Source organism: Pseudoliparis swirei, chromosome 9, assembly GCF_029220125.1.
Source record: "Pseudoliparis swirei isolate HS2019 ecotype Mariana Trench chromosome 9, NWPU_hadal_v1, whole genome shotgun sequence".
NCBI classification, from domain to species: domain Eukaryota; kingdom Metazoa; phylum Chordata; class Actinopteri; order Perciformes; family Liparidae; genus Pseudoliparis; species Pseudoliparis swirei.
Window position 1 is genome coordinate 20,430,210 of NC_079396.1, and position 24,732 is coordinate 20,454,941.

The following is a 24,732-nucleotide window of genomic DNA, read 5'->3' on the forward strand; positions in this document are numbered from 1 at the left end:
GCAATGAATTTCTGATGATCCAGACAATGAAAACAATATCTGGATGCTTTAAGCGAGTGTTTATATAATTCAGGACTAAAGGCATTTCAAACAGAAAACGCTGTGGGGTGCAGCTGCTTATACGACACACACTATAGCCTTGAGCATTTGCTTTATGCCTTTTGATTTAAACAATTATCTTGAGTAAATCAAAAATAAACAACTCCCGAGAATAGCCTCGAAGTCAAGAGGATTTGTGTTTTCGCAGATTGCTGTGGTTTGAAATTACTCTGGAGGGCCGGGAGTTGCAGGCTGAATAAATCCTGAGCAGGTCGTTGCTGAAGAGGAAGTCAGTGAAACAAGATATGTGTTGCTCAGCTCTTTCCTGACCTACAGGTCAGAAATCTCAATAGAGCATTCTTTTTATAGGGCTAGATATTCTTGAAACCATGTCCTCCTCTAAATCTGATAAATATGTTGTTGGCTGGATATAATTCATCTGGAGTAATTCATATGCGGTTTTTAATGCTCGTAAACATGGCTCTTGAGATCACAATAACGGCTGGTTCACCATTGTGAGACTATTTATTTCATGGTTCCAAGATGACGAATCCTACTCGTTCATGATCCCCTGACTTTTTTGTGTGTGAATTATCTCAAGAACTATTGGATGACATTTGTTACATTTGTTTTCCTCGGGATGAACGGTAACTTGGTGACATCCTCTGACCTTTCATCTATACCGCCATCCTCAGGTCGAAGTCCTAATCTGCGTAACAACAAATACCTGCAAATACATATATATATATATACAGGACTGTCTCAGAAAATTAGAATATTGTGATAAAGTTCTTTATTTTCTGTAATGCAATAAAAAAAACAAAAATGTCATGCATTCTGGATTCATTACAAATCAACTGAAATATTGCAAGCCTTTTATTCTTTTAATATTGCTGATTATGGCTTACAGCTTAAGAAAACTCTAAAATCCTATCTCATAAAATTTGAATATTTCCTCAGACCAAGTAAAAAAAAAGATTTATAACAGCAAAACAAAATCAAACATTTGAAAATGTGTTTCCAGGTGTTTCGAGTTAATTAGACGATTCAAGTGATTTGTTTAATACCCTACTAGTATACTTTTTCATGATATTCTAATATTTAGAGATAGGATATTTGAGTTTTCTTAAGCTGTAAGCCATAATCAGCAATATTAAAAGAATAAAAGGCTTGCAATTTTTCAGTTGATTTGTAATGAATCCAGAATGCATGACATTTTTGTTTTTTAAATTGCATTACAGAAAATAAAGAACTTTATCACAATATTCTAATTTTCTGAGACAGTCCTGTATATACTACCGTTCAAAAGTTTGGGGTCACTGAGAAATGTCTTTATTTTTCAAAGAAAAGCACTGTTTTTTCAATAAAGATAACATTGATCAAAAATACACACTATACATTGTTAATGTGGTAAATGACTATTCTAGGTGGAAACGTCTGGTTTCTAATGAAATATCTCCATCGGTGTATAGAGGCCCATTTCCATCAACTATCACTCCAGTGTTCTAATGGTACATTGTGTTTGCTAATCGCCTTAGAAGACTAATATCTGATTAGAAAACCCTTGTGCAATTATGTTAGCACAGCTGAAAACAGTTATGCTGGTGATATAAGCTATACAACTGGCCTTCCTTTGAGCTTGAAGTTTGAAGAACAAAATTAATACTTCAAATATTAATCATTATTTCTAACCTTGTCAATGTCTTGACTATAATTTCTATTCAATTTTCAATTCATTTGATAAATAAAAGTGAGTTTTCATGGAAGACACGAAATTGTCTGGATGACCCCAAACTTTTGAACGGTAGTGTATATATATATATATATATCAATACCCTCAGCTCTTTATTGATAAGTAAAAAGATATTAGAACATATACGTTATTCATCCCTCTTGGGGAAATTCAGTTCTAGCAAATGTGAGCATGCGAACATGTTAAGCTAATATGGTGAACACGGTCAACTTTACACCGGCTTAACATCCCCACCACAAGGTGACATTACATTCCAAATTGCATTTATTGCACATCAAAAACACAGAAGTACACGACTCTCTTATCCGTTTAGATCACTGCGATCCCAACGGCACATTCCTCCCCAGCCGCCATTGGCAACCTCGCGGTGTGTTTTCAGTGCACACAGTAAGATGAGCGTGCAGTGGCCCGTTTGCAGCATCAACACCAACGGCAGAGCGGCGCAGTGTCAGGGTGCGTCTGCGGCGGGACGAGTGCGGGCTTCAGCGGACATGACAGGCCGTAGCTCATTAAACCCCCGTCAGACGCAGGGGGTAAAGACAACGGCTGAAGCTGGGGCAACGCACTGCGTCCGTGCGTGTAACGTAGACACACATTGTGACTGTGTAGGACAGGGTCATACAATGGGTTGTTTTATTCTTAGCATTTTAATCATAACTGCCAACTGCTCGGAAATCTTTAGATAAAGCACAAAGGGACTCACGGCGTACCGAATTATTGTTCAGGATTGATGCACATGGGAAATCGTTGCGAGTGATTAGATGGAGAAAAGTGGACGCTGTGGTTGTTATTCTCTTCTCACGACACACTCGATGCAAGCGGTATTACTGTGTTTTCTGTGTGGGTGGACGGCTGGACGGCTTTGGAGAAGCAGGTCGACGGTGTAACCGCAGAAGGTCTCACAGTGGGGTAGAGAGAGAGGGACCGGGGCACGTTTTGGCAAGGGTGAAGTGATAAGCGTAATTTCAGGTTGCTTATAAGCGTAAACAGAGCTACTTGTTCGACCGTGTTTTATTCAAATGTGCTCAGACAACAGTGACGGGCTTTGAAACGAGAAGCGATTTGTACATTTTGGGGTTCTCGATGAACCAGCTCAATCGTTTCCCAAACTCTGGCTGTGGCCTGAGCTGAAGTCCTGCAAGGTCAAACAAGTGAGTCCTACGCCAACATCAGGCTGTGTTGCGCCTCTCGATCTCTATCTGACCTCTGGGCAAAAAAATCACATACAATCCATCTAAATTACACTTTACATTCTCATCCTATTTCTGCATTTTCTCTTCTAATCCGTCTCCCTGCCTTCCTCGCCCCCATTTGTCCGTCTCCGTATATAAAAAGCCACTTTTAATCAAGCAGTAGGAGGGAGGCCGGAAGAAGAGGATCCCTGTCAGACCTGCCAGGTGAATGACTAGTCAAGTGTAAAATGGATTACTTATTACATCCTGTCCTTCTCTCACTCTTAAAGCAGGCTCATTGGGCTCGCTGGACCTGCTCAGTCCGGGTTAGGTGTTGCACTCAGTGGAGCTTTGGGGCGTTTCATCCCTACCCTGCCGAGGGTCGTCATCGTCACACAGATGTTAAGAGGATTGGATCTTGGTGTGATGTGTAATTGCTAATCTCCTGACCACAATGGAAATGGAGATCAGGATTGTCCATTAGGAATATTGCATTCGAGCACATTTCCATCAGTGTAGGTGCGCCAAAGTAAGTTTAAAGGAATTGTTTGACATTTGGGAAAACAATTTTTCCTATGCTACACTAACAGTCACCCGGTTCCAGTCTTCATGCTAAGCTACGCTAACAGTCACCCGGTTCCAGTCTAAATACTAAGCTATGCTATCAGTCCCCTGGTTCCATCTTCACATTTAACGGACAGACACAAGAGTGGCATCAATCTTCTCATCTAATTCATGGCAAGAAAAATATAACATATTCAAAAATGTCAAACTATTTATTTGATAATCTATAACATACACGCCACGTTTGTCTTTCGGATTCTGTTTCCCGACGTCTGTTGTCCTTTGTGTTTCAAGGTGACACAGACCAGCTCTGATGATGTCAGAGAAACGTCCGCCGTCTCCGGACATCACAGCTGTCAAGCCACTGTCCACTCAAACAAATCTTCACCATGTCAGCTACATCCTCAGCCCACACACACACACACACACACACACACACACACACACACACACACACACACACACACACAGACACACACAGCTGCTCCCAAGGAAACATGTTGCTGCAAAATGCATTGAGCAAACAATAGAAGAAGAATTAAAAAAAATATTCACTGTCCAGGAAAATCTATCACAATCAATATTTCTTTGAACGCATCACTTCAGATACAAAAGGTACTGCAGTGTTTGATTTCAGCTACAGGTTCTTAGCTCACCTGTCACCTGTGTGTGCATTCATTAAATGACCCGCACCTCTATCATTCAAACACGCAGTAGATTTCCCCACGTGACTGAAGATCTGCTGGAATGTGCACTAACTCCTTTGTTGTGTGCATGGAAACATAAAGTCGGCCTGCAGCAAACGCAATCAAGATGAGGGATTGTCTATTGGGTTCTTTGGAACGGACAGTGCTGCAGTATGTTTGCAGAAAACAAAGTCACAGTTCCCACCTGTTGTGTTGTTCCAGACTTCCAGCCCGCCGTGCTCCCAGAGAAAACATCCTATCCCGTTTAGCTGGAATTATTCATGACCTTTGCTAAATCCGACTCCCAAGACCTCAGACGTCGACAACTGACAAAGGTTACACAGCAAAACAACCTTTTGCCGGAAGTCAGAGGACATTCAGATGGTTTTGTAACTGACACTTTTGCATTTCTCTTCTGCACACCCTTCAAGCCTGTCATCTTTCCTCTCCAGCTCATTTGCCATGTCTAAGACGGCGGTGAAGAAGCTGCACTGGCGTTCCAAAGTGCAGGACAGCTTCGTCCCATTGCTGGACTCGTCGGGGAAGCTGGGTATCGCCATTGGTGGAGGAGCAGATTACGGCGAGTTTCCTTTTGTCACGTCGGCACCGGGAGGCGTGCTCACAGTGGGGGACGTCGTCCTCGAGATTGGGGGGACACCGGTGTTGGGGATGACATTAGGAGATGTCCGGGGCGTCCTCAACTCCTGCCCTCATCCTATCCGCATCAAAACTGTGTCCCCAGGTATGACTCAGCATTAGTCTGTGGCTCATTGTTTTGATGGGCGGGCAAATAATCAGCATCCAGTCAAGGAGCAGTCTGGACATAACAGATTGCATGGCCTCTCCTTCTGCTTCTGGCATGGTATTAGTATGCCTTAAATCTTCTCTCCCTAACACTGCAGACATTTAAACTTGTTACTCTTTACGTTCACACCATTGCTCTTATACTTCATCGGACTACACCCAAACAATCTGGCTGCCAATCTGCCATCCATAATAATGTCACTTAATAACCCTCGGCTGACTCTCCCGAGCCAAATCTGCAGCATTCTGATGCTGATTTTGCACTCGTCAATTAGTCTCGGATATGTCAAGGTGATCGGTCAACAGGGGGGTAGGAGGTCAGACTTGAGGAGGACACATGACAAGAGTGTGGCGATGAAGTTGTCTGTCGCCCGTGGGAGGCCTTGATGTCTAGAACAGGAGGCTGAACGGATGTCTTTGTTGGCTCTGAAGAAAGCAATATGTCACCGGGGTGTCACCGGACCGCCGCTCCCGATGGCCTCGCTTGCCAGATTGATAGCTGATTTGGCCGCAGGGTGTTAATGGGGACCTTTGCTCCTGGTCTCTCTGCTGCTGGTAGATCCATTATCATTTCTAAAGTCGGCCCGGTCCTCCCTGGGCAGCTTGACTGCTTGTAGTGTGGACAGTGATGGATGAGCTGATGCACCGTGCTGCTGTACCACACCCCCTCCTACTCCTACTACAAGTCCCCTTATTCCAGCCTCTCAAATACAGGACACCAGGCTGCATTCCCCAGAGGCAGGCCGCAGGTTTAAAGGTTTCAACTCTAATCCTGGTGCTCTGTGGACAAAAAGCCGTCGAGCAGTAATACGATCTGTCCATCAAGTTTTAAGGTTCCTTCGGTGGTTTCAGCATTGCCCTCGTAGCTCTTCTTTGTATTCTTTTAACCTTGACACCTTCCTGCCTTGCTATAATGGTAGCCCATATGTTTCAGAGAGCTGATGGTGAGATCAGATTTTTGCTCTTCAACATACTTCAACGGCGGCTGTTTTATAGCCTAATGAACAAAAGCCCATCATTTCCTCTAAAAGGCAGCTGGCTAGGTTCAGCTCTTTGCACGTGCAGATGACCGCCTGCAGCAATGAAGTAATACCGCTGTGACGTTTTTTAATAGCACACAATTGAGTCTGCTACTGGGCAGAGCCGCCGTACCAGACGGTGGGGTGACAGGTGTGTGGATAGCTGGAGTGGTCGTCTGTCAAGCTAAAGATGCTCTCGGCCAATCCATAACAGCGAGGGACCTGTCATCAGAGGCCGTAAAGCACTTGAGATGACAGTGAGAGATCAGATAGAGGAAGCGTAGCCGCGATGAGCAGCTCTGCCTGATGACAGCTTCAACTGTTGTGTCTGGAGCAATTAACCCACAGGTTGTAATATACGCACGAGATGGTCGGGTAAACACATGTTATAGTCGGGGTCTATGTGAGGTGTAATCAGATCAGTAGGCGTGAATGTGAAAGCCTCGGTTGTCAAGTGATGGTGTTAAATCAAGCCTGGCAGCAGTAAAGATTTAAATAAACTTCAGTCTCTATTTGACGGGGCCACAAACAAATCTTCGAGTGAACATACAGTAACAGAGTGCTTGTGCTTACTGAGCTGATTTCTTAATGTCTCCCCTGCTCTCTTCCTCTCTCTCTACTTCTTGCTCTCCCTGCCACACTTGTGTCTTTGCCCTTCCCTCAGGCTCCACATTGTGCAAGGATCTCAGGTTGTATCTGAGCAAGTGTTTCACACCCGGCTCGGTGGACAGCCAACTTCAGCAGGTCATCCGAGAGAACCTCTACCTCCGCGCTGTACCTTGTGAGTCCCCTTTTTGTGATTTTCTCCCTGCATTCAATACATAGTTGTTCTCTTTATACCTTGACTTTTTATATTTTGTGTCTCAGTACGTCCTTTAAGTCTCCTGTGCAGATCTTTTGCGGTTGTGTGCCCATATACTGTATGTGTCCCATTTAAGACATATTTTAAGTACATCTTCATCATGCCCATGATATTAATCAATCCAGGCATATCTCTCTTCAAGGGTAATTCTGGTATTTTTTAACCTGGACCTTATTTCCCCATGTCTCAGTGTGTCAAAGTGACTAATGGGATAAGATTTTTTTTAATTGGTTGGAGCTGCAGACGGGCTGCAATGTTATCGCTCGCCGAAACTCCTCACCGCCAGTTTATTGCCCCTAAAAATTGCTTACATTTTGCCACTGAGTGATACAACGTCTTTCTTACTTTTTGCTTCCTGTTTGTTGTTGTGTCCAACCGTAGATTAGTGTTTTCTAAAAAAATGTCAATGTCATGGCTGAATTTTTAGCTAATTTTGACAATGTGGATGTGACGCCAGATTTCAGAACGAGACTTCCCACAGTGAAATATATAATAATAAACTGATAAGATCAAGCGAAAAGTAAATAATAATATTCTATTAACTTGTCGGATTTTCCATAATTTAATCTGACGCTTATAATTACAATCTGAAAAACAGCACCATTAGTAGCGTAGTATACATAACAATAAATACAAATGTTTTTGTCTCCTTTAGTCACTCTGAAAAACGTGAGAAAATGGAGTCCAGGTTGAAAAATACAGAAGTTACTCTTTAAGTTACGGACCCCATGAATAATAACACACCTCGTTGTTACCTCCGCGTGAATGCATTGGTGTTAATTGGCTTCTAATCTCACAGAACTGTTTGCTCCACTTCATTGTGTCGCTGTATGGAAGCAGAAACAATGAGAAAAGAAATAGACACGTTATACGACCTGGTTATAAGAGAAAAGTGAGACAGAAAATTAATGTGCAATCTGTTTTTACATTTCCATAGCAACACTCTGTATTGTTGCTGGGTTTATCCTCCTTGTCAGCCTCCACCCTTACAATCGTCCCCCCTGTGCTTTGAATTTGTTTGGGTGGTGGTAAGATGGTATTAAATGTGATGGTCGACACTTTACACTCGTCACTTACATACACTGTCACTTTCAGCCTTGTACTTACACTTACACTTTCTATTTATACTTTCACTTTCTACCTACTACTCCCATTTGTCTGTAGTTTAGTTATTATTATTATTATATGTATATGTTATTATTATGTTCAGAGTGTGTGTGTGTATGTGTATGTTATATTATATATGATAGTTGTTGTTGTTGTTGTTGTCCTCCTAATATTTCAGTTTCTGACCTGTGTGTGTCTGTGTGTATCTGTGACAACAAAAAACTGACTTGACTTATTGTGTTTGACAGGTTCTTCTTATCAATGCAGCTTTTGTCTCAGAGGCCCGTAGTCTGCACAAGTACTTTGGTTTTGATGCGTATGAATCAAGCACAATGGCAGCCAAAGGCAGCTAGTTGTTGTACATCTGTTGCTATCTTAACCCTCTCCAGTATGACGTCACTTGAGAGGATACAGAAGCCGCGTCGGGATTTTCTGAGAAAGATCTGTGCCTCTGATGTAATTCTCTGTTTAGTTTCTTTCTTCCTGTTCAGGTGCTAGATACGGAGGCGACAGACCACCTCGTGTGTTCGCAGTCTTAACCTTGTGTGGCCGTGTTGCTAATCTCTCCTTTAGTCCAGGAAGTAGGTCATGTGTGGACAGTCTGCCACCATGACACACAGCCCTGGTCAAAACTCACGTGACGGTCCATTGAAAGATAAAACTGTCTCTCTTCATGTGTTAAAATTGCTGCTTTCTTTTTTATGAAGCTTTCTTAATACTTCGCCCATCATGCGTGCATCTACCAGCAGCTGCTCAGGGAGTAAATTGTCCAAATAAATAATAGAGCTTTTAGCCAGTTTAAAATATGAATAAAGAGGATTGGCATATTCTAATTTAGAAAAATCAGTCGGTCGATGTTTGGTGTAAACACTGTATTTATTGGCACAATGCAGTAATACTCTACATTAAGCAGCGCAGCCTTCCTCTGCTGGTGGTGTCAAACTTTGGGAACAACTTCCCACCTTTGAGTTCTTTCTTTTAGTGCGAGTGACAACAAGGCGGGCTCGGCCCTCCCAGTGTGTAATCCTCTGATCTGCTGGAGATGTCACAGTAAGATGCCGTTGTTCTCCTGCCGATTCCAACGCACGCACTCGCTTGATCCCGAGAGATCTTGGAAACCTTCACGTCTGATTCTCAGACTACTCGTAGACGTAGAGGAGACACATTTTTTGTTGTTGTCATTTTGTTATTTTCCATTGAGGAGGCAGCTATGCTTGATGCTGAGGAGGAGGTTTCATCAGTGGCTCATTGTGGCCCCCTTCAGGATCATACGTATGTTCCTCCTGTCTCAGGAGACTCTTTGCTGTAATTTGTTATTTTGTCGATAATCTAAATGACCTGAGATCAAGCTAATTAGCTTCAAATGCTCACAAAGCATAGTTTCAGTCTTTCAATGTGATACTACTTTATAAGGAAGCAAAGATAGAATGAGGCCTTTCTTACATGTTGATGCTCTTTGCTCTTCTTAAACTGTGGCTTAGTATCGCCGTGCTATTTAGAGAGTATGTCAGTCCCTGCATCCGTTTGATGAGACAATGTTCTCTGATGTTGGAGTTGGCACTGATGCAATAAATATCATTACAACGGCTCAGTCAGGAGGGCAGTGCATCAAAATAGAAATGAATGACAGAATTAAGTAAATGCAGGCTACAGTATCAATAATCTAGGGTGGGGGAATACAATTAAAAGTGAATATTTATTTGTGCCAAAGGGGAGGAGACTAATGGCGCTGTGTGCTCGTCATGAAGCAGACTGGGTGTTTACTGTGTACATGTGTTTTTGTGACAAACATGTTATATAGCAAAGCTTTCTATTACATTAGTATGACTAAACTAAACTAGCCATTTTTGTTCCCCCATTCACATATAGTCATTTCTGTGTGCAAGACCTTCCATATTTGGATAATCGCACACATCATTTGTACATGTGCCCTTGGATGATTCAGAGCCAATGTCATGCTTTCAAGGCTGTCTGTGTTTCTCAGCCTCCTCCATCAAGGACTTTTCTAATTGTCTTCAGAGTGAGTCAGAGATACGAAACATCATCATTTAGTTCATGTGCTCGCTTTGGATTTGTCAGGCAGCGACCGTCTGTGGCCTTTTCAACTGTGGGATTCTTTGTTAGCTATTTGTGTGCAACGATCTTGACAGACAGCTCTCTCTGGGTGTTGATACCGAGTTCTGTGCAATTACCTCTTCAATCCCGACCTCACCCCTCTCCCCGGGGATCAGTGTGCGGCGCCTACAGGGACAGGCGGGAAAGAAGAAGATGTCAATAATCTATCCCGTCCCCCCCGCTGACATGTCATATATATTTCCTAGGAGGGTGCATAGATAATGAATCCCTGCGTCGCGCCATATCAGCTGGAGAGATACTGTGTGTCCTGAGGGGAGGTGAAGATCTACCCACATGTCTGGTGTCATCACATTTGCCGTCAGATCTTTAATTAGACACGGAGACCTCTAATTTCAGTACAAATCTGCGTTTTTGTGTGTCGCAAACTGAACCTCGTTGCAGCGCCGCACAAAGTGGATTGAATTCATCGCTCAGTATCAGCAGGTGGAGTTGTTGCGAGCTATAATGATGGCGCAATCACATCAGCCTGTCTAATTCCCCTTCAAAGCACCAGACAGTGTCATAATGAGCCGGGAAGTGAGGTTTCAAATTTCTCTGGAGACGACCGTCGAGCCTCTGGGAAGTACAGAGCATAGCATCGGAAAACTCATTGTGAGTCCATCAACAGAAAATTAATCAGTGTTTAACAGGCGGTTGTGTCATTTATTTATGCAAAAGTGCCAAACATTCTGATGTCCCAGCTTCCAGCTAAATAGTGAAATAGATATACAAATGTTTTTGTGATTCCTGTTAGGTCTTTGTGTAGACGTTTGCCATCATGTTTTTTTTGCATTGGCTTTTGTGATCCGAGCAAACAGAAATATACGTAACTGCCAGAAAAATAATTAGAGGCCAGTGCCTCATCCTTTGTGGCCGATCGAGACACATGGTATACAGTAAACTCACTTTGCTCTACAGGAAGTAGAGGTCAGACTCATGGAGATGCCTCATGCTCTCTAATGTTTGTGTGTCTACAATTGTAGGTTGGCTTTAGTGTGCGTGAGTGTTCATTGTGGGTTTTATTTTTAGCCTACGTGTGTTTGCGTGCATGCTCTGTGCAGTCCTGCATGTGTCATTGTGGCTGGAAGAGCTGCTTCCAGGACAGCGGTGCATTAATCATGGGCTTTACAGGGTATGTGGGTGTGACTCCCTCCTGCCGTCACTGACATCACATGTGGTCCTCCAGGAGAAGGACGGAGATTTGTATTTAGTTTGGGCTTGGTGGGATTTTGACTCGGGGAAAGTAATTGCTTGTCTCAAGGTCAGAACGGGCGCTTTGTAGTTTAATTTGCAAATGAAAATCACTCCATCAGGTTTGACATGATGAGTCGTGTAAGAATGTGATATATTTCACACTACATGTCTGGACATGTATTTAATGGCGAGACGATCTTGGTCAGAACACAGAAAACATTGTGCCACCATAATAATGTGTGCATTGGCATTGTGTGGATTGTAGGCCAAGGTTAATGAGATCATTGCAATAGTGAGAAAGACTTTAAGACTTTCCCAGTGTCTCATTCGTGTTTAATTATTTTCTCAGCGATTCCTTCATTATAAAGGGCATCTAGTAAATGTCTACGTCATCATCAGGCTCTTCATAGCGAAGGGCACATTTTGGTTTGTGGGCAGATGCTCTGTTGACCTGCGACTGACTTTACATCAAGACCCAAATGCTGTAATCGAAGAGGTCACTCGATAATCGTTTTCATAAAATTATGATTTTAACCTCCTTTTAAGATTGTTCATAACTTTAGATAAAAACAGAAGAGATCTATGAGGTTGTTGTACTCTCGCTGTATAATTTGCCAACCTGTAATGCTTGGACTGTTTATAGTTTGCTGAGATTGTTGTTTTATTTAAAGACTAAATAAAGATTAATGTCCCACGATGAGAGGAAAAGGCCGTGATTAATTGACATGTCATCCGCGCTTGAGTAAGCGGTATTTCTATCCTCGTGGCTCAGATGTGTGACATAATATATCCTGTTGTCCGCCTCTCCTATAGGTACAACCAGGCAGCCTAGAGATGGGGAAATCTCAGGCATAGACTACAACTTTGTCAACATTGAGGAGTTCTTCTCCTTGGAGGAGTTGGGAGCACTTCTTGAGAGTGGAAAGTTCAAAGGTGAGGTTGACTCAACAGGCCTGATTATGGTTTCAATGCATAAAAAGGGTAAAAATGTCCGGTTGTGGTTTCACAAGTGCCCGCTACTTCCTGGATATAAACAGGGACTTCCTGGATTCTTTGCTGATTGCCTGTTAATCTTAGGTTGATGAAGACTCCACAGTGCCAATTGCTTATGCATAGATCTAGACGTTGTCTTAAATATAGCTATAAGTCAGACTAAAAATAGACTTAAATGTACCTGTTGCATTAAGCTTCCATAGGAGTGACACATGTAAGACCAATGCGTATGAAACAGGACATTTCACAGAGGAGAAACAGACACAATTACCAGGAAAAGGTAAATAGCATTAATCCAACAGTTGTTATAACCATTTAAAATATTCCGAAAGAATTCAAGAATGTGGTACGGTTGCAAAAATCCCCAATAATGGAGAAGCACAGTTGAAAAAGTTAGCTAACATTAGCTAAACAGGGAAAATAGTTTCCGAAAAATAGCTAAAAGCAATAGATGAACAGTTAAAATAGTGAGCTCAAAATAATGTTTCAAAGTTAAAGTAGTTCTCTAAAAGTTGAAGCGGTTCTCTAAAAGTAACATTAATTGATAAACAGTTGAAATAGTTTGCTAACAGAAACGAGAGCTTCTAACACGGTGTTCTCAACATGAAGGCACTCCAAGGGGTACGAGAGATTTTTCTAAATATATTTAAAATTTGTATCCATTAAAAAATAAATGAATATTCAATTCAATATGAATGTAACTTCATGAACTTAATTGGATATATTATATTCTAAATCAGACACTGATGGCCCAGCTCTGTGTCGTGCTGGTTAGGGGGTATAGCCTACATGGCTGTTAACATATTTCACAGGGGGTACATTACTGAACAAAGGTTGGGGCGACTATGGATCAGTGGTTAGCTGGTCCGTCTTTCAATCAGGGGGTTGGAGGTTCAATCCCCGCCCTAGTCGATGTGTCCTTGAGCAAGGCACGTAACTCTGAATTGCTCCCTGTAGCTGCGTCTGAATGTGTGTATGAATGTGACAGGATTGTAAGTCGCTTTGGATAAAACACATTGTTATGCAGCGTCAACGCTCTCACCTCAGCTTTAGGGGGAGCGCTGGTTAACCTTCCTCCCTCAAAGTCAGTCTTAATACACGTGCAACAGGTTTTATTAGACTGGTCTAACCTGACAATCTTAAGACCAGTCTATAGCCAATACACATCGAACTAAATGTATGCCGCTGGCCCTGGGAAGATAAAACATGTTGACCATACATTTGGTTACATTTGAACAGAGCCGGTATAGCGTTTATAAATGAGGTTTACCGAGTTCATAAAGGGATCGTCAGTTGCCATCTCTTAAAGCTTATTAATGCCGTCAGGGAGGAGTCTGCAGACAGACTCCTCCCACCCTCAGGGTCAGAGTACTGCCTCTGATTATTAAGCGTCCATACATTAGCATCCATCATTTCTAAGAGTGTAATGGGGGCAATAAATGTCATTCTGACTTGCCTTCCATGCAACATTGACATCGCTTCAGTAAAGCAAACGGGAGTATCAGCAGCACTGTGCGCTCAGTAGCCTGCAGGAACCGCAGTAAATGGTGACGGCTGGTGACCTTGTTGTGGAGTTCAGTCACCTAATGTTTCCCCTCAACCCATTTGGATCTCCATGCACCGAATGGAGGGATGGAAGTAATTTAATTAATTTCTTCTTTAGTTACAGGAGCAGATGGCTAGAAATGGGAATATACTGTATATATACACAGTAGATGTTCTCAGAGGAGACATAATGGACATGCATACAGGCGTGTAGTGCTGTTCATGTGCATAATGACGTAATATGTTAATCCAGACTGTGTGTTGTCACTGACCACCTTTGGTTAATGTCTATAAATGTTACATGACGACACCGGGCGTTCACACACAATCGTATAGTTCGCTGTGTTCATTAACTGCAATGTCGTTTCTCAAGACGCCTTTCTCCCCTGTCCTTTCGCGTCTCAGGTAACTACTACGGCACACCTCGGCCCGTTCACATCAGCGCAGAGAGCCCGCCCATCACCTATCAGGAACATCGCAACCTGCTCAGAAACTTCTGCACACGCAGCAGATCCCTCAACAACCTGGAGAAGTCGGCAGAGGATGGAGAGAACAGTGAGGAAGACTCAGGTCTGTTGGGTAAGTACATCTGAACCTGGTGTAGATGACAAGATGAGTGGGCAAGGCCAGACGTACATCGTGGAGTCTCGTCATTGTGAAGTCAAACGTATATAAACATATATCTCTTAAGGCCTGCACACTAGCCAGCTGCTAAATACTGCATTGCCCCTATATCTATAGCTCCAGTCTCTGATACCCAAAATGAATCAATCATGATCACGATTAGTATGCTATAAACTCTCAGTGGGGCTGTGGCCTCATCGATTGCTGGATCACCTCCAAAGGAAGGACAGGCTGAGCAAGCAGGGAGGTAAGCAGATATGCACACATGAGGTGTTCGAAAAGTCATGTGACAAGGAAGCAGAAAGAGTGTCACTGGAATAGCTTGAACACAGTCAGTACGGATGCTTTAAAAAAATATATATATATTTTAGATGTGATGGTGACTCATTGTACCAGATATTGTTTATTATGTTAGAAGTGGGAAAAAGCGTATTAATCACGAGTGGTCGAAGACGTATGCAGATACTTTATTCAAGTAAAAGTATCAATACAACAGAAGTATTATGAGAAAATGTCTTGCAGAATAATGTCCCCCGTGACTGATATGGTTGTTTAGTCCAGTGGTCGCTAACGTGGTTGTCAAGTTCCCCACAAAGGTGAGTCAGAGAGATGGTCATGGTGAGATGATTAACCCTTGTGTTGCCTTAGGGTCATTTTGACCCGAATCAATATTACACCCTCTCCCTCCTTTTTTTGATTTTTGACCTGATTCAATGTTTCACCCTCTATATTCTTTACATTCACTACCCTTTTTTACCAATTTTTTTGCAATAAAAAAAAACCAAAAAAAAAAATAAATTATTTTTTTTTGTTTTTTTTTTGTGAGTTTTAAGTTTTTTGTTTGTTTGTTGTGTGTTGAAACACGAAAGAAACAATTGACATTAAAAAATAATTAATGGGGAATAATGGAATAGGGGGTCGGGGTGGTGTTCGGGTCAAAATGAAATAAAAGACCCAGGTTAAGGAGGTTAGAAAGAAGACACATGTGTGTTAATTCTGTTGATGTGAACACATACTGACATATTTATTAATTTGACCTCTTTGGCCATAACAGTTATTAAATAAATAATTATCTGAGATGTTAAAAACTGTAATGTCTCAAGGATGGCATTCTGGTTAAAAAAAATCTGAAATGTGACTTAAGAGTCTCAACATCAGTGTTTTTTATTGGAGATCACAAGCCAACAACCAGTACAATATGTTATGAAATGGCATAACATGAGATAGAAGTCATGAAGCACAGTACAAGTACATCAAAACTGCAATTTCAGCCACTGTTAATCAAATCATCTATGTAGATTAAATCATGAGGGCAGTGTTGGAGAGTTGGAGAAGGGATGGCAACAAGAATCAAGAACACACAAGCTGAACAGAAGGCCAGTATGAGATTAGCTGGTTAAGGTAAGGGAGCAAGGCAACGACATAGGCTGGTGAGGGAGGCAGGTAGGGAGGCTGAGTGTTAGAAAAGGTGCAGGCAGGGAGCCAGAATGGTCCAGCAGATAAGGGAGAGGTGGGCAGAGTGGGAGGTGAGAAACGCAGGTGTTCTAAACCGGCAGGTAGGCCAGCAGGCGGCCTGGATTGGAGGAGTGGATTTAGGATTCAGGCAGGATGTCGTTTTAAGAGCCATCCAACAGCCTGACCTCTGCTGAGTCATCTCCTGGAGTGATACTATTGTTACGATCTCAGACACTTAGAGTAGGGACCCCCATTGCGACCGGGAGAAGAAGATAAAGTATTTGTTACTTTATTTTTTTTTTCTTTCTGCCGTGAACAAATGAAACCTCACGAGGTGATCAAATCAAAAACTTTTCAAACAAACCCCCCCGACCTGATCATGGCAAAAGACCAGACGAACAACAAGGGAACACTGGGACAGAATTTAATTTAAACACATGGTAACAAGACACAGGTGGGACCAATCAGGCTGACACTGATGAGCATAGGAGACAGGTGTGATGACAGAAACAAACAATCAAGGAAGGAATGAGAGAAGAAAGCGATAATATGAATGAACCTCTCCCTATCTGTCGGTGCACAACAAAGTTACCCTCTAGGGCCAACTCCTCCCCTCCCAGGCTGATTGTGTAAGCTGAGTCGTGGATAAGAAGTCTCGATGGAAAGCATATCCAGCTTCTAGCCTCAGGACCATAACCGGACCGTAACCCTTCCGGCCCACCCTCCCTACTTGCCCCTCCCCAGTAGCTTACGGACTGTAACGCGTCACCTTTCAAAGAACTGGGGCGGTGGGGGGAGGAGGGGGGTGAGGTGTGCTCACACACTCACACAACACGAAACGTTGGAAATTTAAACGTTGTCACGGTCCTGGGCACCCTCACAAGTCTCGGTTGATGACTTTGGACGTTGATGACTCTGAACACTGGGTGGACTTGGCCAAATCTTTGAGGCGTGTTCTTGAGGGCGACTTTGAGTGACACAAAGGTTTAGAAAACCAAACCTTGGGCCTGACCTGGGAGCGACGCGACCAGCCGCAACGCGTCGGCTGAACTTCGCATCCGAGCTGAACAAGACTGCCCAGACTCTGGCGGCTCCCCTGATCATGAACGACAACGCATGATCATGGCATGCCGATGGAACCATCTCTGGACCTGGACAAGAAAAGTGGAGAGAGGGGAGGCTGAACAATGGACAGGATGGACTGGAGAGGGAGACATGTGGTATTGTGTGTATCCGGACCCATGGGAACCTGCGTGGGTGGTCTGTTCTCCTCAGGTTCGCGCAGAGCGGATTCTAGTTCTTGGTTCTTCGACTGACTGTCGACGACGGCGATCCCTGAGTCAAGATGACCATTGGATCCTGGGACCCAGGGAATTTGTGGAAATATCAAAACAATTGTGGAAAAATGAATATGGATCCTGAATAAATGATGGAGATGAATTTGGGGAATGACTGATCCTGGTGAAGCTGGGTCTCCTCATCATGTTGGTATGGGGTGAAGAAGCTTTTCAAAATGATGAAGTCATCCTATTGACGTAAATCGATCAACCACTGTCAACCACTGTAAAATCCATCGAAATGTGTGTCACTGGATGAAATGAATCGGCAAGATCCATCAGCTTGTGAATTGAGATGAGGTCTTAATCGCCACCGGCTGGAGCAAGCCTACACACTTATTAACAACACACCGACAAGCTGGCCACCAAAGCCGCTTGTGCCTCGGCCACACTTTGTCTCTTCTCATAGATTTACACAGTTGTTGAATGAACTGCCCAGACTTGATTAGCAGAGATGAGAGCAGCACAGAGGGTGACGATGATGTTGGGACACATGAAATGCTGGATTCATGACAGCAGATCTTTAATGACATTTGCCTCTTTTTGCTGGTCTTATGACTTGGTTAAGCGGAAGGATGGCCGGTTAGGATGAAGGAGTGCACTGAATCAGTGGAGTAATAATCGTAAGGGGTTTTTAAGAAGAGGGTGGGATCGTGAAGAGCGAGACGTGAGGCGTTCGGAAGAAGTTGAGAGAAGACAAAAGCAGAGTGGAAAGTGTCTTCTTGTATATTCTGTCCTGACTGGCCAGAGTTGAGACCATACTCTTCTGTCTGCACCTCTTAGCAGTGTCTCCTCTGTTTGTAAGCTTTTACAGCTAACAATTCCTTGTTTCCGCTCATCCTCTCCACATCAGCTTGTACACCCACGCATTCCCTTTCTGGCACGTCTCAACTTCCGTGACAGGTAGCTTCATGGATGGCATCATTGCTGCACTGCTTTGGGATCTGGAATGTAAGAGTGGGTACTCTCGAACGAAGTCTGGAAGCATGAGTGAGGGAGGCCAGATCTGGGTCCACTCTGAGGGAAAAGGTGAGAATCTGGAACAAGCAGATCTCAAGCACAGAAAGTCAAAGGGGTCCAACAACCTTGAGAAGAGAAGTCAGAACACCTAGAATCAGAAAACACAGAGGGCAGCAACTGAACTTGCATTGACTTTAAACTTCCATAACTTGACTGGGGATCCTGTTGGATATGATTAGGTGGGACTCCTGTGTGGTGAACTGGGACTCTGCACTGTGATTAGGAGATGTCCAGAACTATGCAAGAAGACTCCTGTCTGTGTGGAACTCGCATTTCTCTGTTTGCATAACTTCTTCTTCATGCGAGTAGGAAAAACTTTAGCAGTGGTTATTACATCATTAGGCGGAGTTGGAAAAAACATCACAATTATCAAGGAGAAAATCAAAATGTTCACCAAAAAACAAACTTCACAAACAAAATACAAACAAAACCTCAAACACAAAAGCTGAGTGCAAAGCCCAGTCCAAAAGCAGTCACTTGGTGTTGATTCTTACTCTTCTAACCCATTTCCAAGTCTTAACTTATCTTGGTTGTTTTCTTCTTCCGAAAATCCAGCTTGAAAAATTCTTAAACAGTGAGTGCAGACTTATCTTGGCAAGTTGATTATGATCTAGATGTTGAAGACACTAGTCAAGGTCTCAGAGCTTGGACTCACAAAGTCTTCGTTTAAAAAGAGGTCTCAGAGACCGATTTCTCTCCCGAAAAAGATCAGTTCCCAAAAAGAGGAATCCTGCTGTCCTCGAATCCTGAGAAGATAGGAAGATCCCCCAGAGTCCTTGTTGTCTCATGTCTCAGTCGTTCTCGTTGAGTCAGAAATGGGTAAGGGATCCTGGGGGAGGGAGGAAGGATTAGACTTCAGAAATTCAGTCAAGGATATTTTACTTCATAAGCTCTTTTTAAATTGCTTCTTTAAATCATAGTCTTTCTGGAGATCCAAACTTAGTCTGTCCTGTCCTGGGGGAATTAGTCAGGGTAGTCTACAGGTGCCCTACTTAGTTAACTTACCCTTTAAGGAATTAAATGAGGATTCAAGCCTTACAAAGGAATCCCATTAGTCTGCCAATGATCTCCCCAGTCCCTGTGGAAATTGTGGAATCTCAGTGCAAACCTTCGGTATGACGGTCCGTTCGGAATAAAAAAAATTTGGCTCAATTAGCTCCTCAACTATAGAGTTATGGCTGAGCTCTTTGATGGCGCAATCAGTAGGCAATAATATACACAGGGCTATTTTACCAGAACAACAAAAAACAGGTCTGCAAAGGTTTACGGACACCCTAGGTCTTTGTTAATAAGGCCCCTCTATGGTACCCTTGAGCAATGTCCCTGAGGATTGACACGATGGTCAATACCCGAACAGGATCCTGAAAGCAGGCTCAAAGTTTCTTTCTGGGGACTAGCTTTTCGAGGGCTCCTTTGAGCGTTGAAAACCATGAGTCCGACGTAGAAGCGCCCTTCCCGTCGGAAGGTTGATGACTCGCAGCTGCTCCAGAAAACTCAGTGCGCTTCCTCCTCGGTTGCTGAACCCTGTCCTGGGCCTGGTCCCCTGATGCTCGGTGTTGCGACCTTCGATGCGGTGGAAGTCCTCTGGATGGTCTGTAACGAATGCCGCTTCCTGCTCCTGGCGCGGCGGTCTCTAATTCTGGAGTTCTCTCTGAATCCTGGTTCACCCGACGTGACGCATTGGCGATGAGGATTCCAGATCGGGGTGTACTCCAGCACGAATCAGTTCGAAGAATCCGGTCGAGTCTCCCTGTGAACTGTCTGGCGATTTGCTGTAATCTCTCTCCTGTCGAAGGAGCCAGTCATAAAGGCCTGGAAATCATCAACCATCGCGGGTTCTGTCAACCACTCGATGGCATAATCAAGCACCTGCTGCAGGCAGGTGGAGATTTGAAATAGTCTTAGTTTCTATGGGCATGCCAAGCAATAATCTGCTGCTCAAATGCGCCGTAGAGACAATATAAACGCAGGCCAACTGCTAACATGAGTCACAATCCTGGTCTCGTGAACCATGGCCCACACTGTAAAAAAAAGCCTGCAATTATGGAATAAACCAGACCCTGAACCCGGCAGAGATAAAAGCTGCTGGGAGTCTCATAAAAGATCACCTCAGAAAAAGCCTCTGCAGTGGGAGACGTCTCCTCAGAAAATCTCTCCTCCGCTTGACAGGTAAATTCTCAGCTGTGGAAACCGTCACCGGAGATCACTGTGTTGACGATTGAAAAATTATTTGAGTGGCAAACCACAGCCTTGTCTGTCAGTGTGTGTAAGAGATTATTCTGTTCTGCGCCCACCTGTTGTTGCATCTTGATAACTGTTCGTCCACCTCGTGATGCGGATGTCTCAGCTCGCCCTGTCCAGCTGACTTTGTCCTCTGAACCGAAATGATGAAAATGGGTCATCATGATGGTCATAGGTGGATGGGTTCGGCAGCACTTGTCGAGTACAGCGGGACTCCGGACGCCCCATGTTATGCCCTACATCTCTCAGATCCAGGCTGGAGCTCACGCCTGGAGGACAGCGACAAGGACGGCTCGGCAACAAACAAACAAAAAGCGCATTTTTCTGATAGTGCAGTATGCATGGTCACACGCTCACTCCGCCTCCTCAGAGGGACGACAAAGCCGGGCCGAGATGCTGACCTCAGGTCTTTTTGCCTGACATTGATTTGCCAGCGTGAAGTTGTGACAGAAAGCAGAAGACATGTTTCCCCCTCTTGTTTCTGTGAAATAACCACAGCACTGTTCAATGTCGATGCGTATCACTCATTGCTGTCTCTGTAATTACAGGAGGCTCTGCAGGTGTTAGCAGCAGCGTCCCTACGAGCCATCGGTCCCCCGGGAGGCCTCGGGCGTCCAGCAGCGGGGATGGTCGCGTCGTAGAGAACGGGATCGTCGGCAGCAGAAGCGGCGCCAGGGTGAGAGGCGTGATGCCGGACCACTGGGAGCCGGCCTTCAGTGACACAGGAGAGACTCTCTGCATAGAGTGAGTATTTCCTGCAGAGATCAATACCCCTTCCGTATCTGTTCACTAAGTATGAGGCTGAAGCCACGAGCCGGTCAGCTTGTCTTAGCATCAAGACTGGAAATGGGAAACCTCTACCCTGTCTGAAGCGATGACATAACACCTCTGAAGCTCACGGATTTCAGACGTTATGTGTATATTTGTTTAATTCGTACTTAAGTGCAAAATAAAACAAGCTGTCACTACATCCAGCCACTTTGCGTCTGTTTCCACACCAATTTATGTGATTCTAACCTCAGCGCTAATCTCAAACGTGGAGGTCAACAGTACAGGAAACACTGTACGAAAGGGAACATGACCATAAATTCACGTAACTTTCGTTTTTGTGCACAGATTTTTAAAATAGTCAAAAAGATGGAGCTTTTTATTTACAGATCATGAGAGGTTGTGATTGAAAGTGTCAATGCTAAGCTAAGCGAATCAATCTTCTTATCTCAAGCGAATACGAGTATCCAAAGGATCTACAACTATTTCCTTTAAACATGCTCAGAAATCAGCAAAGTCGCTCTGCAACGTTGTCAGGCCGGTGGAGGCATCTGTTCTGCGTGTATTCAATTCCACGGCTGTCGAATTATACCCCAAACTATTATGTTTCTGAAGAGATTGGAATCTTTTTTCCCGTTTCTGTTTTTCTTTGTCTCTTCAAGTCGCCACCCGAAGAGGACCAACTGGCAGAGTCTTCGAGGCTCAAGCAGGGAGACCGTCGACAAAAATGAGTGTGAGCTTTTTTGTTTTGTTTCTTTCTTTCATGGATGTAATTATTGCAACACTTGTGACACATTGAACTGTTGAACAGCCTGAAAGAAGCATCCATATTTCTCAAGAATGAAACGGAAGTAACAGACAGAGCCAGCTTGTTCGAGTCAATGAGATGGAATGAGCTTTTTAGCTGAACGGAGACGTGTAAGTGATTAAGGCCTAAAGCTCGGAGCTGCTGGCAAGGAGCCAGACGCGCTGCTGTGTCTGGCAGAGTCGACCCGTGGCTGGCACGTGACTGCCGACTTCATTTTATAATGTGGTCACATGGCTTGCTGTTAAAAGAACAAGGACATCATCTACTTTTTGATGTCTGACTGACACGGCTGATTGCTAATTGTAAGGAAGCCATCTGTTCCAGTGCTGTGACTCCAGCTTGTCTCAGTAGAGTGCAGTACACTGTCCTCACCAGCAGATGATGTTATGATCTCCATTATTGCCTGAGTGTTTAAATGTATGCAACTTAAAATGACTGATGCGCCACATTACAAACATAGGGGATGAGATTAGATTATAAAATCTGTAATAATATTTTAATGCAAAGTGAGAGTAAATAGTAAATTAAAATCCCAGATTGCTGTGTCGAGCTGAGTCAACCTAATGGATTACATGGATGATTTTAAAAGGGTAGTCTGCAATGTATTCTGCTTTTAATGCAATCTTTCCACCCAAAACGTTGGTTTTTGGGCGTGTCTACTTAATTATAGGCATTTCTTTGTTAAAAGCCATCTTGCGATTGCAACGTTCTCACTCACTCTCTCTCTTTTCCCTCACTCCTAAAACCCATCAGTTCGAACCATCGAGTCGTATAAACACACAGTAACTTAAACTGTTATCACTCATCTCTTTCTCTGATTTTCCTCATGGCTTTCTTTTTTTTAAATCCTTGATATCTTGAAGACTTTTACAATGTTTCTTTTGAGGTCAGCATCATCGATATCTAATCCTCTCTCTCTGTCTCTGTTTATTTTCGGTTACCAACAGGGTTCACAGACCAGCCTGGGGAGCTCAGAGGTTTCCCTCTGCATACGCACTTGATCAAGGGCTCCAGAGGGTTCGGTTTCAATATTGTTGGGGGCAGCAGGCCAAGAGAGTTCCTCCAGGTCTACAGCGTGACTGCAAGTGGACCCTCAGCACTCAAAACAGGTACACATACAATAAACCAGCGACTGCGAGAAAGCGAGCTGAAATGTAAAAGTGTTGCGTGAGATGATATCAACAGACAGTATGCGGCACATTATCAGACATATCTGCAGACTGAAAGCTGTGAATATGATTTCTGGAATCTTGCAAAAAAGTGTAAACTAAATATTTTGATCAGCGGTGTGTTTGAACGCCTCTCTGGTTCTCCGTCTCCAATCGTTGGGATTCTGATCTACCACAGCAAGTGTATATCACAAACAGCCCTTAATCCTCAGGGTTAGCGAACCATAGTCAAGCTATCATAACACACGCATATGTAACGGTACATATCCCCTTCACACACACACACACACACACACACACATGCAGGCAGATATTACCACTCTAGGAAGCCACAGCACAAGCTGTCTCATCAGGGGCTGATCTAGGTTAATAGGTTTAGTGGGCTTAGTTGTTTGGATTAGTCCACACCCACACAAAATACACAGACAGTGTTTCATTCGCAAACTACATCTATCTGCACACTAAAACATATGAAAATAGTCAAAAAAGTGTATTCAACACTATTAAAAATGATTGACCAAAGGTGTGTAATTTAGCTGCAGATGATTACAGATGCAAAGTTCTAAAAGTCTCGATGTCTCTCACCCTGTGTTTTTCTTTTTGCGCTTTATTAGCGGACATCCTGGTATACATCAATGACGTGTGTGTGTTGGGAGTGTCTCACAAAGAGGTGGTGGAGATGCTCAAGTCGGTCCCTGCGGGCCACAGTGTGGACATCGAGGTTAAAAGAGGGTATCCCATGCTGTACAACCATGATGGTTGTCCCAAGCAGCCGCCGCCGACGCTACTGGACAGCGGGGACCCAATCCGACCACCCACCACCACCCAGCCTCAGCCTCTTCACCAACTGCCTCGCCTCCCGACACCCACTCCCCATCACTTCAACGACAACGGGGTCCACAGTCACGGCAGCGACATGGAGCCAGGGGTGACTCTAGACGCCAATGGAAATGCCATGTCGTTCGCTGCCAGACAGTCGCCCTTACACAGGCGCTCCAGTATGAGCAACGCGGCCTCTCCTCCGCCGGTGCGTCCTCCTCGTTCACTGAGAAGTTTAGCCAGGCTGCAGTCTTTTGACCCGACGTTCGCCAGCCAGAGTGACAGTGAAGTTGTTTCTGCCATTGGATCCCACAGGTAACACCTAACACGTAGGAGATTCAATTTGTAACACCTTTTTAAAGTTATTAATTCGAAATATCCGCAGCTGATTGCAGTGATTCGAAAGTTATTTTTGAAGAGTATTGCATTTACAAAAATAAATAATTTACCAGCAATTTCAAATAACAGTTTCTCCAAGTAAGACTGATTCCTCTGAGGTCTTTCATTAAAATAATGAGAAAATAAATCTTGTGCGAAAACAATTTCTGTGTTCTGCAGGTACACATGATCCCTGATGATCTTTTATTGACGTAACGGTGTCATACTGTACAGGCTGCAGTAAATAGGAGAAAAAAACT

At 43.8% G+C, this 24,732-nt stretch overlaps 1 protein-coding gene across 5 annotated transcripts in view; it reads left to right on the top strand.

Annotated features, from left to right (window-relative positions):
- LOC130200095 (membrane-associated guanylate kinase, WW and PDZ domain-containing protein 3) overlaps positions 1-24,732 on the top strand; it is a 42,060-nt gene that overhangs the window by 5,339 nt on the left and 11,989 nt on the right. For all 5 annotated transcript variants that reach the window (XM_056424068.1, XM_056424067.1, XM_056424069.1 and 2 more), the window contains exons 2-9: positions 4,667-4,956; positions 6,702-6,818; positions 12,129-12,248; positions 14,259-14,432; positions 21,079-21,274; positions 21,961-22,031; positions 23,054-23,215; positions 23,890-24,409. In XM_056424068.1, the coding sequence (XP_056280043.1) occupies positions 4,677-4,956; positions 6,702-6,818; positions 12,129-12,248; positions 14,259-14,432; positions 21,079-21,274; positions 21,961-22,031; positions 23,054-23,215; positions 23,890-24,409 (1,640 nt within the window). In that variant the 5' untranslated portion in view covers positions 4,667-4,676. The remainder of the gene's footprint in view (positions 1-4,666; positions 4,957-6,701; positions 6,819-12,128; positions 12,249-14,258; positions 14,433-21,078; positions 21,275-21,960; positions 22,032-23,053; positions 23,216-23,889; positions 24,410-24,732) is intronic.